Source organism: Odocoileus virginianus, unplaced genomic scaffold (assembly GCF_023699985.2).
Source record: "Odocoileus virginianus isolate 20LAN1187 ecotype Illinois unplaced genomic scaffold, Ovbor_1.2 Unplaced_Contig_41, whole genome shotgun sequence".
NCBI classification, from domain to species: Eukaryota; Metazoa; Chordata; class Mammalia; order Artiodactyla; family Cervidae; genus Odocoileus; species Odocoileus virginianus.
In genome coordinates, this window is record NW_027224358.1 from 134,599 (window position 1) to 147,766 (window position 13,168).

At 40.1% G+C, this 13,168-nt stretch overlaps 1 protein-coding gene across 4 annotated transcripts; it reads left to right on the plus strand.

Annotated features, from left to right (window-relative positions):
* The first annotated feature begins 186 nt into the window (after positions 1-186).
* NPY5R (neuropeptide Y receptor Y5) lies at positions 187-12,062 on the plus strand. 4 transcript variants are annotated; one of them, XR_011486628.1, is made up of 3 exons: positions 187-609; positions 714-874; positions 1,377-4,440. XR_011486628.1 is itself a non-coding variant. In XM_070464644.1 (2 exons), exon 2 carries the CDS (start codon positions 10,409-10,411, stop codon positions 11,747-11,749), a length of 1,341 nt encoding a protein of 446 aa, XP_070320745.1. In that variant the 5' UTR covers positions 247-654; positions 10,400-10,408; the 3' UTR covers positions 11,750-12,062. The 4 variants fall into 4 exon arrangements, 3 of the variants coding, with proteins under 3 accessions (XP_070320745.1, XP_070320744.1, XP_020759039.2); XM_070464644.1 differs by lacking the exons at positions 714-874; positions 1,377-4,440 and adding an exon at positions 10,400-12,062 and having other exon boundaries at positions 247-654; XM_070464643.1 differs by lacking the exons at positions 187-609; positions 1,377-4,440 and adding an exon at positions 10,397-12,062 and having other exon boundaries at positions 791-874.
* The last annotated feature ends 1,106 nt before the right edge of the window (positions 12,063-13,168 follow it).

Below are 13,168 nucleotides of genomic sequence, written 5' to 3' on the forward strand. Positions count from 1 at the left end.
ACCTAGTGATTCCGCCATGTGGTCCATTTATTCTAAATTGTTAAAAAATAAATAAATAAATTGTTACCAATTCCCCAGTCCAACAGCGATTCTTTATTTCGACATCTTCACATTCGTAATTATTAGCTCTGAAGCAGCCTTTAGAACTCAGAGGAGACCTGGTAGCCTAAAAGAAATGACTTTTACTTCAAAGGATAGGAACACAAGGGTTTATTACCGGTTCATCCCTAATCTCTCTCTCTCACACACACACACACACCCACACACACACCCACACACACACCCACACACCCTCTCACACAGAGAAACCGTAGGCTCCTAACAACTGATAACCAAAAATAAGGCAAACCTACTGGATGGATACAGATTTGGACATCTTGAGGACGGAAATCACGTTGAGCAGACACGGAGGACAAGTTTTGTTTGTCTGGTCTTTTTAACCTGTGACAACTCTTTCCCTCCGCGTCGTCTGTAGCTGCCAGGCGCAGCCCGTGGAAGCGAGGGTTCGGCGGCAGCCTCCCCGCCTGGCGCCCACGCGTCGCCCGCGCTGCGCCGGGAAGAAGCCAGCCCTGCTCCGCCCGGTGCCTCCGCAACCCCGCGCCCGCGAAGGTTAGGCGACCCCCGCCCAGACACCTCCCCGCCTGACTCTGGAAGGTGCGAGAAAGACCGGCGCTCTGCTTGTTCTGGGTTTTTATTATTTTCCTGTTTTCTAGCAAGGAGAAAACCTGGGCCTTGAAGAGTTCCTGGGGAGCCCGAGCCACGGTGCTGCCGCGCCCACGGCGGCCCCGAGCCCCACCTCCCTGCACGGCCTTGGCTGGCCCTACCCCGGAGACCGGGTGCCCAGGGGTGCCTCCTCTCCCCCGCCGATCCGAAGGTAGGGGGCGCCCCGAGCGTGTTCGGGGAGCAGGGCCGGGGAGCTCGGCGGGAGCGGTCGCTTCCTCTGGCGCCCCCAGTCCTGCCGCCGCTGGGAGCAGGAACGGCCGCGATCCTGGGAGCCGAGGCGCCCCGAGGTGCCCGTAGGGCCGGGGTTGCGATCAGGGGTCCGAGCTGGGAGCGAGCGCCTCTGGGGCGCGGAGGGAGAGGGGAGGATTCTGCAGCGGTTGCGTGCGAGTCCGGTGGCCGGGGCGTGGGTGAGCAGAGCTGAGCGGCCAGAGCGTGTCTAGGGTCCCGCCGGCACGGGTGCAGGGAGGACGCGGCTCGGGGGAGGGCGAGCCCGGGAAGCCAGGCAAATTCGGGGCTGGGGTGCCGGAGGGCTCCAGGCGGCGCGCCCGGGTCTGCGCTCAGGGGGCAGGTATCCCAACTCATCCCAGCGCCCCGAATTCCGAGGCTGGGAATTTATCCCGGAGCTTGCGGACCTTTCAGTTATCTTTTTAAAGGGACCGAACTACCCTGTTGGATGGAAGCCCAGAGACTTGCTGGGAGACCGTGGAAATCACCGAAGGCGCCCTCAGCGAAATTTGCCTCCCAGATGCAATTTTAAATTTCAGATTTCTCAAGAGAAAAGAAACTCTGATATTAGAAATGGGGAGAGAGGGTGGCTCGTGCCTGCGTGTTTATCAGCTGAGCGGAACAGTATTTCTTTACAATTCACATTTTAGCAGATTCTGGCTTTAAAAGTAGATCATGGGGATATTTGAGAACGTGAAATATAGCCATTGTCCCAGGATCACAGCAAAGTAGGCAATAGGTGATATTTTATCATTGCTAGAGGGGAAAAAATTGCACGTATTTTATTCTTTTGTGTGATTAGTAACCTTTTTGAGAAGAAAGATGTGTATTTCCATAAGGCAGGAAAAGATCACAGCAAAGCAACCTTATTTAAATGTATAAGCTCAGTCCTTCTATGTCCTCTGAGTTACATGCAGCTCCTCCCATTCTTTTTAAGAACTATGTATTAAAATATTGAAAGTCTATTCGCAAGATTCCATTTGTCTTGGTGTCACATATAGATCAATTTTTATAAACAATTACAATATAACAAAGTTGCAGTGTCTTTACAAGATACTGCTTTTTAAAAAAAGTCACCACAGTTAGACCAGGAACTTCTGTTTCTTTCACTTGTTACTCTGAGGATAAAAGTTTGATGTTTCAGCCTGGGAATTCTGAGCGGAGGAGGGGGGTTAAAACCAGGTATAAAAGAGTGAACAAAAATTAGACACCACAAAAGGTTTCGCACAGTCAAAATCAGATATCTTCTAACATAATATTTCATTTTAAAAACATTCTTTATTTCATAATTTCTCTAGTGATCTAAGATGAAGAGAAGTTCACATTTAATATTTTTATTATCTGTAAAACATTTATGCTGCATAAAATTGTACAACATTCATTACAACACTTGTTGAAAAGCAGATCTTTTTAAAGAGATTTCCATTTCCATTATAGGCTTGTTTCTTGTGCTTTTCAGGAAGAAAGAGAAATTAGGGAATGAATTTAATGAAAGAAACCCTCTATGTTTTTTTTCACCTTTCATTTTAAAGTTATTCCTATACTATAAATTTTTCAAGTAAAGAAACAGAAGACTTGAATCTTATTAGACAGAATTTTCCTGATGTTCAAAATGTTCCCAGACTACAAGGAGACACTTTGAAAGAAACAGTTTAACATTCCCTCTTTGCCCCGGTCTCTCATTTGCAATATCCATTATTTAGCTGTGAGAAGTTATCCATCCAAGAAAACATTTACATCAGGTTCCTTTAGTGTCTAGTGTGATCTTAGGTGTTATGTGTGTACTTGGGGTGGAGTGGGGCTACAGGAAGAGCACAGAAGGTTTAACTACATAGTCACAGCAAAATAAAATGAAAAAAATGAATGGTAAATGAGTGAATGAATGTGTGGTGAGAGAAAGCATAAGGGAAAAAAGATAATTTATCAGTAAGTACAAATAGTCATAGGATTCCCCAGAAATACAAGTGTTCAAGCTATAGTGAAAAAAAGGCATCAGGAGAATGCCTTTCTTTCATTTATTCATCATTCATGGAGGGTCTTTCATGTATGAGACAACTGTAGTCTGCAACAACTCGTCTGCTACTGCTGCTGCTAAGTCGCTTCAGTCGTGTCTGACTCTTCGCGATCCCATGGGCTGCAGCCTACCAGGCTCCTCCACCCATGGGATTTTCCAGGCAAGAGTACTGGAGAGGGTTGCCATTGCCTTCTCCCAACAACTCATCAGAGATCTTTAATTAATCTCTCAGAATATTCTCCACATCATACCTTGTATAAGTTATCTTTCTTCTGCCGGAGCCTAGCAAAGCACCTAGCATATTAGATGTTCAATAAATGCTAATTGAATGAATAAAGGAACAACTGATCTTTCTTAGCTATTCATTAACAAAAAAGGCCTTCCTTTTAAATTATGTGTAAATTAGTGTCTTTTAGAGAATGATAGAAGTGTTGCCTTCAGTCTTGTCATGTCCAGTGAATATTCAGGATGACATTTCTTTCATCTAATCAGAGACATTAGTTTTTTCCTTAATGAGTTCAATATTTATGTGCATATATTATAATAGAATTGTACCAGCCACCAACTGTACAACCTGATGTACTTCTTTTTCATTTAAGTAAAAATGTAAATATTTTTTACCTTTTCAGTTTTGTGTTCTTATATGATAGCCTTTATCAATGAAGATATTTTGGGGCAAACCTCAGACATATTGCAGACTTGGTTCCAGACCATAACAACAAAGCAAGTCACATGAGTGTTTCATTTTCCAGTGTATATAAAACTTACGTTTACACTGTAGTCTATTAAGCATGCAATAATATTTTATCTAATAAAATAATGTGCATGCATGCATGCTAGGTAGCTTCAGTTGTGTCCAACTCTTTGCAAGGCTATGGACTATAGCCTACCAGGCTCATCTGTCCATGGGATTCTCTAAACCCCATGGAGAATCCCATGAACAGAATCCCAAGGGCCTCATGGAGACTTCCATGGATAGCATCCCATGGACAGAGAATACTGGACTGAGTTGCCATGCCCTTCTCCAGGGAATCTTCTGAACCCAGTGTCTCTTATTATGTCTCCTATATTGGCAGGCAAGTCTTTACCACTAGCATCATCTGGGGAGCCCCAAAACAATGTACATACCTTAATTAAAAATCCACTATTGCTTAAAAAAATGCTATCATCTGAGCCTTCAGTGAGTCATAGACTTTTTGCTGTAAAGGGTCTTACCTCAGTGTTGGTGGCTGCTGACTGATCAGGGGACTGATGGTTGCAGAAGGTTGGGGTGACTGTGGCAGTTTTTTAAAGTAAGGCACAATGAAATTTGCCCCATTAATTGTATCTTTTAGGAGTGATTTCTCTGTGGCAAACAATGCTGTTTAATAGTATTTTGCCTGCAGTAGAACTCCTTTCAAAGTTGGAGTCAGTCCTCTCAACCCTGCTGCTATTTTATCAACTAAATTTATGTAATATTCTAAATCCTTTGTTGTCATTTCAACAATCTTCACAGCATCTTCACCAGGAGTAGATTCCATCAGAAGAAACCACTTTCTTTGCTCATCCATAAGAAGCAACTCCTCACCCATTAAAGTTTTATCATGAGATTATAACAATTCAGTTAGTTCTTCAGGCTCTGCTTGCTATTTCCACCACATTTGCAGTTACCTCCTTCACTGAAGTCTCGACTCCTCATAGTCATCATGATGGTTGAAATCAACTTATTCCCAACTCCTGTTCATATTGACATGTCGACTCTTCTCATAAATCACAAATATTCTTAATGGTATCTAAAATGGTGAATACCTTCTAGAAGTTTTTCAATTGACTTTGCCCAAATTCATCAGAGGAATCATTATCTATGGCAGTTATAGCTTTACAAAATTCTCTATCTTAAGTAATGACTTGAAAGTTGAAATTACTCTGATCCATGGGCTGCAGAATGGATGTCATGTTAGCAGGCATGGAAACATCATGAATTCTCTTACATCTCATCAACCTTTTGGGTGACCAGTTGTATTGTCAATGTGCAGTGACATTTTGATAGGAACTTTTTTTTTTTTTTCTGAGCAGTAGATCTCAACAGCAGGCTTAAAAAATCTGGTAGGCCATGTTGTCAATAGACATGTTTTATTGTTCCATTTATTAAGCACAGATAGAGTAGAATGAGCAGAATTCTTAAAGGCTCCAATATTCTCTGAATAATAAACATGCATTGGCTCAATTTAAAGTCACTAGAGCATTAGCCCCTAACAAGAGAGTCAGCCTGTCCTTTGAAGCTTTGAAGCCAGGCATTGACTTCTCCTCTCTAGCTATGAAAGTCCCAGATGGCATCTTCTTCCACTATAAGACTATTTTGTCTACATTGAAAACCTGTTGAGTGCAACCACCTTCATTATTGATATGAGCTAGCTCTTCTGGGTTACTTGCTGCAGCTTCCACATCAGTACTTGATGCTTCCCCTTGCACTTTGAGGTTATAGAGAAGGTTTCTTTTCTTAAACCTCATGAAACCATCTCTGCGAGCTTTAGACACTTCTGCAGCTTCCTCAGCTCTCTGAGCCTTGACAGAATTGAAGAGAGTTAGAGCCTTGGTCTGGATTAGGGTTTGGTTTAAGGGAATGTCATTTGTTTGATCTTTTATCCGTTAAAACTTCCTCTGTATCTACAATAAGGCAGTTTCTTTACTAACCATTCCTGTCTTAACTGGAGTAGCACTTTTAATTTCCTTCAAGAACTTTTCCTTTGCATTCACAAATTGGCTAACTATTTGGCATAAGAAGCCTAGCTTTCAGCCTATCTGGGCCTTTGGCATGCCTTGTTTACTAAGCTTCATGGTTTCTAGCTTTAGATTTAAAGTGAAAGACTTGAAACTCTTCCTTTCACTTGAATGCTTAGAGGCCATTGTAGAATTAACAATTGGCCTAATTTCAATATTGTTGTGTCTCAGAGAATAGGGAGGCCTGAGGAGAGGGAGAGAGATGGGGGAACAGATAATGGAACAATTAAAACAGACACAATGTGTGTGGATTAAGTCGTTATCTTATATGGATACAGTTCATGGTGTCCCAAAACAATTACAATAGTACATCAACAGTCACTGATCACAGATCAACGTAACAAATAATCATGAAAAATTCAAAATATCAAGAGAATCACCAGATGTGACACAGAGACACAAAGTAAGGGTGTGCTGTTGGGAAAATGGTGCTGATACACTTGCTCTATGCAGGGTTGCCACAAACCTTTAATTTGTAAAAACACACTGTAAGTGAAATAAAGTGAGGCACTCATTTTATAATGAGGCCTGATCATACTTTAAAGTTGAAACGTGGTAAATTATCACAATTGTCTATGTAAGTACTCTTCATTTCATTTTGGGACGTTTTGAAACCTTGTCTAATTTCAGTAGTTCTGATATATGTATATATGTAAATAGACATACATACATCCATGCATATATATTCAATGTTCTATATATTCATACATTGAATAGTAAATATATATGAATATAGAATATAAATGGACATTCAATATTCAATGTATGAATATATATTAATATATCTGCATATATTTAATACATGAATATATACATATATTATTGTAGACACTGTATATATACAACATGTTTTTACATATATTCCCTATATGTATGTATGTATGTTTACATATACACATATACTAGAAGCGTGGCTCAGATGGTAAAGAATCTGCCTGCAATGCAGGAGACCCAGGTTCCATCCCTGAGGCAGGAAGATTCTGTGGAAGAGAAAATGGCAACCCACTCCTGTATTCTTGCCTGGAAAATTCCACAGACAGGGGAGTCTGGCGGTTTACAGTCCACCGGGTTGCAAAGAGTTGGACGTGACTAAGCACACACGCGCACACATATATACACATATAGTCATACTCTATGCTAAATTTGCCCATAATCCCAGGATGACTCATTTCTGTTATTTTAAAGCTGAGAAAATTAAACTACTTTTGTAAATTGATTAAGTAGCATATTTATTTAGCATCGACTATGTACAACGTACTCTATTAAGCATCATTAAAATCATGAAAATAATTGAGACATTTCCTCTTTTCACCATCAGAGTGGCAAAGAGAGAACTGACCATCACTGGAGGCACTCTGAATTTTAGACTCACACCACATTCTTCTGTTATCACCAGTAGGGCTTCTTCTCCTCTTACTTCAAATGTGGGACGGTCATTGTTACTCTCCAGATGCTTTATCCTTCAATTACATGTCCCTAGAAAACACAAAGCCCTTGTAGAGTATACTGTCCAGTTTCTCTTCTGCCCTTGCCTTGGTCGAAGGGGGACAATCAGTAGCTACTGATGCACAGCTAAAAAGGACTGTTTTCAAACAGTGAATCCAGAGACGAATAGCTGAGTATAAAGGATTCATAGTAACAAGCAACCTGTAGAGACTGTGAGTGTAAATAGGATGGTGAAGAAACCAGACAGAGCCAGGGGGTCACTGGAGCTCAGGAAATGAGGCAGGAAGGCTCATTGATTAGAAGCTCATGGACCTGTCCAGGGGAGCAGCAGGAAGGCCACTGACTGGGAATATGATGAGTGGGATGATTCAGGAAGCCTGGTGAGTCACTATCGTACCTACCAGTTATCTTTTTCAACTTGAGACAATATCAGCATAAATTATTGATTAACACCTAAGAATAAATGAATAAGATCCTGAACATTTGAATTCATTTATCATTAAAAGGGGCTTCCCTGATGGCTCAGCTGGTGAAGGATCGCCTGCAATGTGGGAGACCTGGGTTTGATCCCTGGGTTGGGAAGATACCCTGGAGGAGGGAAGGCTACCCACTCCAGTATTCTGGCCTGGAGAATTCCATGGACAAAGAGTCAGACATGACTGAGTGACTTTCACACATCTTTAAAGGAATGCAATTGGCCTTCAGAAATTTAATAATATAGAATCTGTTTTAGAAGTTGTGAAAAAAACTTTTAAATTTCTCATAGTACAACAATGCTTATATCATGCTATTTTAAAATTGTTGTATGTTTACTTGAGAAGTTATTTATGACAAAGGTATGTGCACAATAAGATTTGTCCTTTGGAAATTTACTGGCCCAGGATCTATATATCCCTTATAAATAGAAGATAATTGTTTACTATTAATTTAAATATGTATGTATTTTATAGTTTTAAACATAATTACCCAACTATAGATCTAGAAATAGATTGATAAACATACACTGATTTTTTAAAATAAGTTCAGTTCAGTTCAGTTCAATCGCTCAGTCATGTCTGACTCTTTGTGACCCCATGAACTGCAGCAGGCCTCCCTGTCCATCACCAACTCCCGGAGTCCACCCAAACTCATGTCCATCGAGCCGGTGATGCCATCTAATCCTCTGTTGTCCCCTCCTCCTCCTGCCTCTAATCCTTCCCAGCATTAGGGTCTTTTCCAATGAGTCAACTCTTCACATGAGGTGGCCAAAGTATTGGAGTTTCAGCTTCAGCATCAGTCCTTCCAGTGAACACCCAGGACTGATCTCCTTTAGGATGGACTGGTTGGATCTCCTTATAGTCCAAGGGACTCTCAAGAGTCTTCTCCAACACCACAGTTCAAAAGCATCAATTTTTCGGCGCTCAGCTTTCTTCACAGTCCAACTCTCACATCCATACATGACCACTGGAAAAACCATAGCCTTGACTAGACAGAACTTTGTTGGCAAAGTAATGTCTCTGCTTTTCAATTTACTATCTAGGTTGGTCATGACTTTCCTTCCAAGGAGTAAGTGTCTTGTAATTTCATGGCTGCAGTCACCATCCACAGTGATTTTGGAGCCCCCCAAAATAAAGTCTGACACTGTTTCCACTGTTTCCCCATCTATTTCCCATGAGGTGATGGGACCAGATGCCATGATCTTAGTTTTCTGAATGTTGAGCTTTAAGCCAACTTTTTCACTCTCCTCCTTCACTGTCATCAAGAGGCTTTTTAGTTCCTCTTCACTTTCTGCCATAAGGGTGGTGTCATCTTCATATCTGAGGTTATTGATATTTCTCCCGGCATGTATCTCCATATATATCCATATAATATATATCCATCTGTCTATATCTATCTACATCAGGATTTCTGTCACAAGGTATACTCATCAGAATTAATGAACTGTTGCTATCCTGAGTATTCTATAAGATATTCTTGTTTAGAAAAATGGGAAGTGCTTGCTTTTTTAAAGGGGGGAAGGTTTTCCTTTTGCCTCTTCTTGATATATTATAGGCAATTGTGTACTTCATTAGACAATAATGTCAAATCTGTAATATGTAACAGTAAATGAGTAATATCATTGTGGTATTAATATTATTAATATCCTTGTGGTGACAAAATTTATGGGATGTTATATTAGTATCACTTCTTTATGCTGTAATATCTTCCTTAAACAAAATGAGGTTATTCAGTCTTTTTAAGGTTGAAATCTATTTTCAATTTTTAAATTAAAAATAAGCAAGTAAATTTTGTTTTTAAAAATACCAGCAGCTAGCTGGTCAGTGGTTTAATTCATGATAATCTGCAGGTCTCAGAGAACTAAGAATTGATCACAGGATGATTTTGCTGTCAAGATTGTGTTCACATAGTCAACAGTATCACATGATAAACATTTATTGAGTGCCTACTCTGTACATGTAAGTCCTAAGATAGTGTATCTACACTTTAGAAGCTCAAATCTGAAGATTTTATGAACTTGATATATTTGGGATATTATTCTGGTTTGAACTTTTCATTTTCCCACATATATTTACTTAACAGTGCCATGATGAAGTTACTGTGCCATGTTTTATGGTCGATATCACAGTGAGTAAAGGACAGTTCTGCCTCCCCATAGCTTATACATAAATAAGATAAACTGGTTTTTATTATACTTGCAGTGCAAAGCAAATTGTGTCATACAGTATCAGACTCTAAACAGAAATATGTGGGGATTCAAAGGAGATCATATCCATTTGAATAGAGCAAGGAATAGTTTAAGGCAGGTTACATTTAAGTTTGAACTTGAATGATGTAGGATAATGTTTAAGATATGACTACAACATGTATCTCTACTAGACAAAAATATTAATTAGCTATTATAACTAGATATCCTGAAGTTCTTATCCACATTTTCCTTTTCCTTCCCTTACATTTTTCCTACAGAAGTGAAAAAAAAAGGCCTACTTTTTTTTTTTTTTTTTTTGGTCTACTGTTTTAACATGAGTCAGCACATCATAGAAATGATGATGACAGATTTAAACCTACTATAATTGTTATGGCTGATATTTGCACTGTACTTGGTACCAGGTGAAGACTTCACTAACCTTTCTTAGTAAATTAATAAGATAACAGGAGAAAATGGTAAAATTTGTTTCCTTCTCAATGGATTAATTTATAGTTGTCTTTTTTTTTTTTTTAAGTTCCTAACTAGTGTCTTTCTGTTCCAAGCAGGAGTATAATATGGATTCAGAGCTCAAGGATTATTATAACAAGACATTTGCTGGTGAGAACAATACTGCTTCCATTCGGAATTCTGATTTCCCAGTCTGGGATGACTATAAAAGCAGTGTTGATGACTTGCAGTATTTTTTGATTGGACTCTATACACTTGTAAGTCTTCTTGGTTTTATGGGGAATCTACTTATTTTGATGGCTCTCATGAGGAAGCGAAATCAGAAGACTACAGTCAACTTCCTCATAGGGAACCTGGCCTTCTCCGATATCTTGGTTGTGCTATTCTGCTCACCTTTCACACTGACCTCGGTCTTGTTGGATCAGTGGATGTTTGGCAGGGTCATGTGTCACGTTATGCCTTTCCTTCAATGTGTGACGGTTCTGGTTTCCACTTTAATTTTAATATCCATCGCCATTGTCAGGTATCATATGATAAAACATCCTGTATCTAATCATTTAACGGCTAACCATGGCTATTTCCTGATTGCCACTGTCTGGACACTGGGTTTTGCAATGTGTTCTCCTCTCCCAGTGTTTCACAGCCTCGTGGAACTTCAGGAGACCTTTGGCTCGGCATTGCTGAGCAACAGGTATCTATGTGTCGAGTCATGGCCATCTGATGCATACCGAATTGCTTTCACTATCTCTTTATTGCTTGTTCAGTATATTCTGCCCTTAGTTTGTCTAACTGTAAGTCATACTAGTGTCTGCAGGAGTATAAGCTGTGGATTGTCCAACAAAGAAAACCAACTGGAAGAAAAAGAGATGATCAACTTAACTCTCCATCCTTCCCAAAAGAGTGGGCCCCAAGTGAAGCTCCCCAGCAGCCAGAAGTGGAGCTACTCTTTCATCAGGAAGCACAGAAGGCGGTACAGCAAGAAGACAGCCTGTGTGCTGCCTGCCCCAGCTAGGCCGCCTCTGGAGAACCACCCCGGAAGGCTTCCGGAGCACGCGGGCCCCAGGAAGAGTCCGCTCCCTTCATCCAGTAAGTTCATACCAGGGGTGCCCACCTGCTTTGAGGTGAAACCGGAAGAAAATTCAGATGTTCATGAGATGAGAGTAAACCAGTCTATCATGAGAATAAAAAAGAGATCTCGAAGTGTTTTCTACAGACTGACTATCTTGATAATTGTGTTTGCAGTGAGCTGGATGCCTCTACACCTTTTCCATGTGGTGACCGATTTTAATGATAACCTGATTTCAAACAGACATTTCAAGTTGGTGTATTGCATATGTCACTTGCTAGGCATGATGTCCTGTTGTCTTAATCCAATTCTGTATGGATTTCTTAATAATGGGATCAAAGCTGACTTAAGGTCTCTTATACACTGTCTGCATTTGTCATAATTCTCAGTGTTTACTAAGGAGAAAAAAAGTGTGGTGATCACCTAAAATATATTCAGAGTAACTATGTATTTATAATCAACAAACTTTGTTAACATGTGGACTTTATGTATAAGAGCTGTGGATTAGGATGTCAGTTCATAATATATAGAAGATAATTTTAATGTGTTATATAAGATAAATCCACTTAGTTGTATAAAGTCATTGTCAATCCAGTCTGTAATCTCATTTTAAAGAGTATTTATATTACCTTCCATTTCAGCTTGTCTATAAACCAATGAATTGTTAGTTCTTGCTTAAAATAAAAATTGTATTTAACCATACAAAAAAATTATAGCTTTTTGTTCAAAATTTTGGGTAAAAAAAATCTTATTTTTCCTCAGACATTTAATTTCAAATATAAGGAATATTTATTAGTCTTAATCTTTACTTCACAGATTTCTTAATATTTTACTTCTGAAAATACAGAAAAGTTTTAGTATGCCCAACAAACCATAACTAAATGACAGATATATGTTGTTGTTCTTGTTTAGTCACTAAGTCATGCCTGACTCTTTGAGACTACATGCTCCTCTGTCCATGGGATTTCCCACACAAGAATACTGAATGGGTTGCTATTTCATTCTCCAGGGGACCTTCCCGACCCATGGATGGAACCCCATCTCCTGCATTGGCAGGTGGATTCTTTGTCACTAAGGAATTCCCCCTTGGATATAGGCCTAAGTCATAAATTTAATTGCCAACAGTGGGTACAGTTTCGGAACCTCGACAGGAAAATATTTATTTCCTATAATTGATGATTGCTCAAGTTATCAATTTATTCCTCACTATCCTAGCTGTTGTTCAGTCACTAAGTCGTGTCCAGCTCTTTGCAACCCATAGACTGCTGCATGCCAGGCTATCTGTCCTTCACTATCTCCTGGAGTTTGCTCAAACTCATGTCCATTGAGTCGATGATGCCATCCAACCATCTCATCCTCTGTTGACCCCTTCTCCTCCTGCCCTCAATCTTTCCCAGCATCAGGGAAAGAGTTGTGCTTATTTTGCATTTTTCCAGTGAGTCGACTTTTTGTATCAGTTGTCCAAAGTATTGATGGTTCAGCTTCAGCATCAGTCCTTCCAATGAGTATTCAGGATTGATTTCCTTTAGGGTTGACTGGTTTGACTCCTGCTGTCCAAGGGACTCTCAAGAAGTCTTCTCCAGCACCACAGTTTGAAAGCATCAATTCTTTAGCACTCAGCCTTCTTTATGGGTCAACTCTCACTTGTGTATATGACCACTGCAAAAACCATAGCTTTGACTATATGGACCTTTGTTGGCAAAGTAATGTCTCTGCTTTTTAATACCCTGTCTAGGTTTGTCACAGTTTTTCTTCCAAGGAGCAAGCATCTTTTAATTTCATGGCTGCAGTCACCATCTGC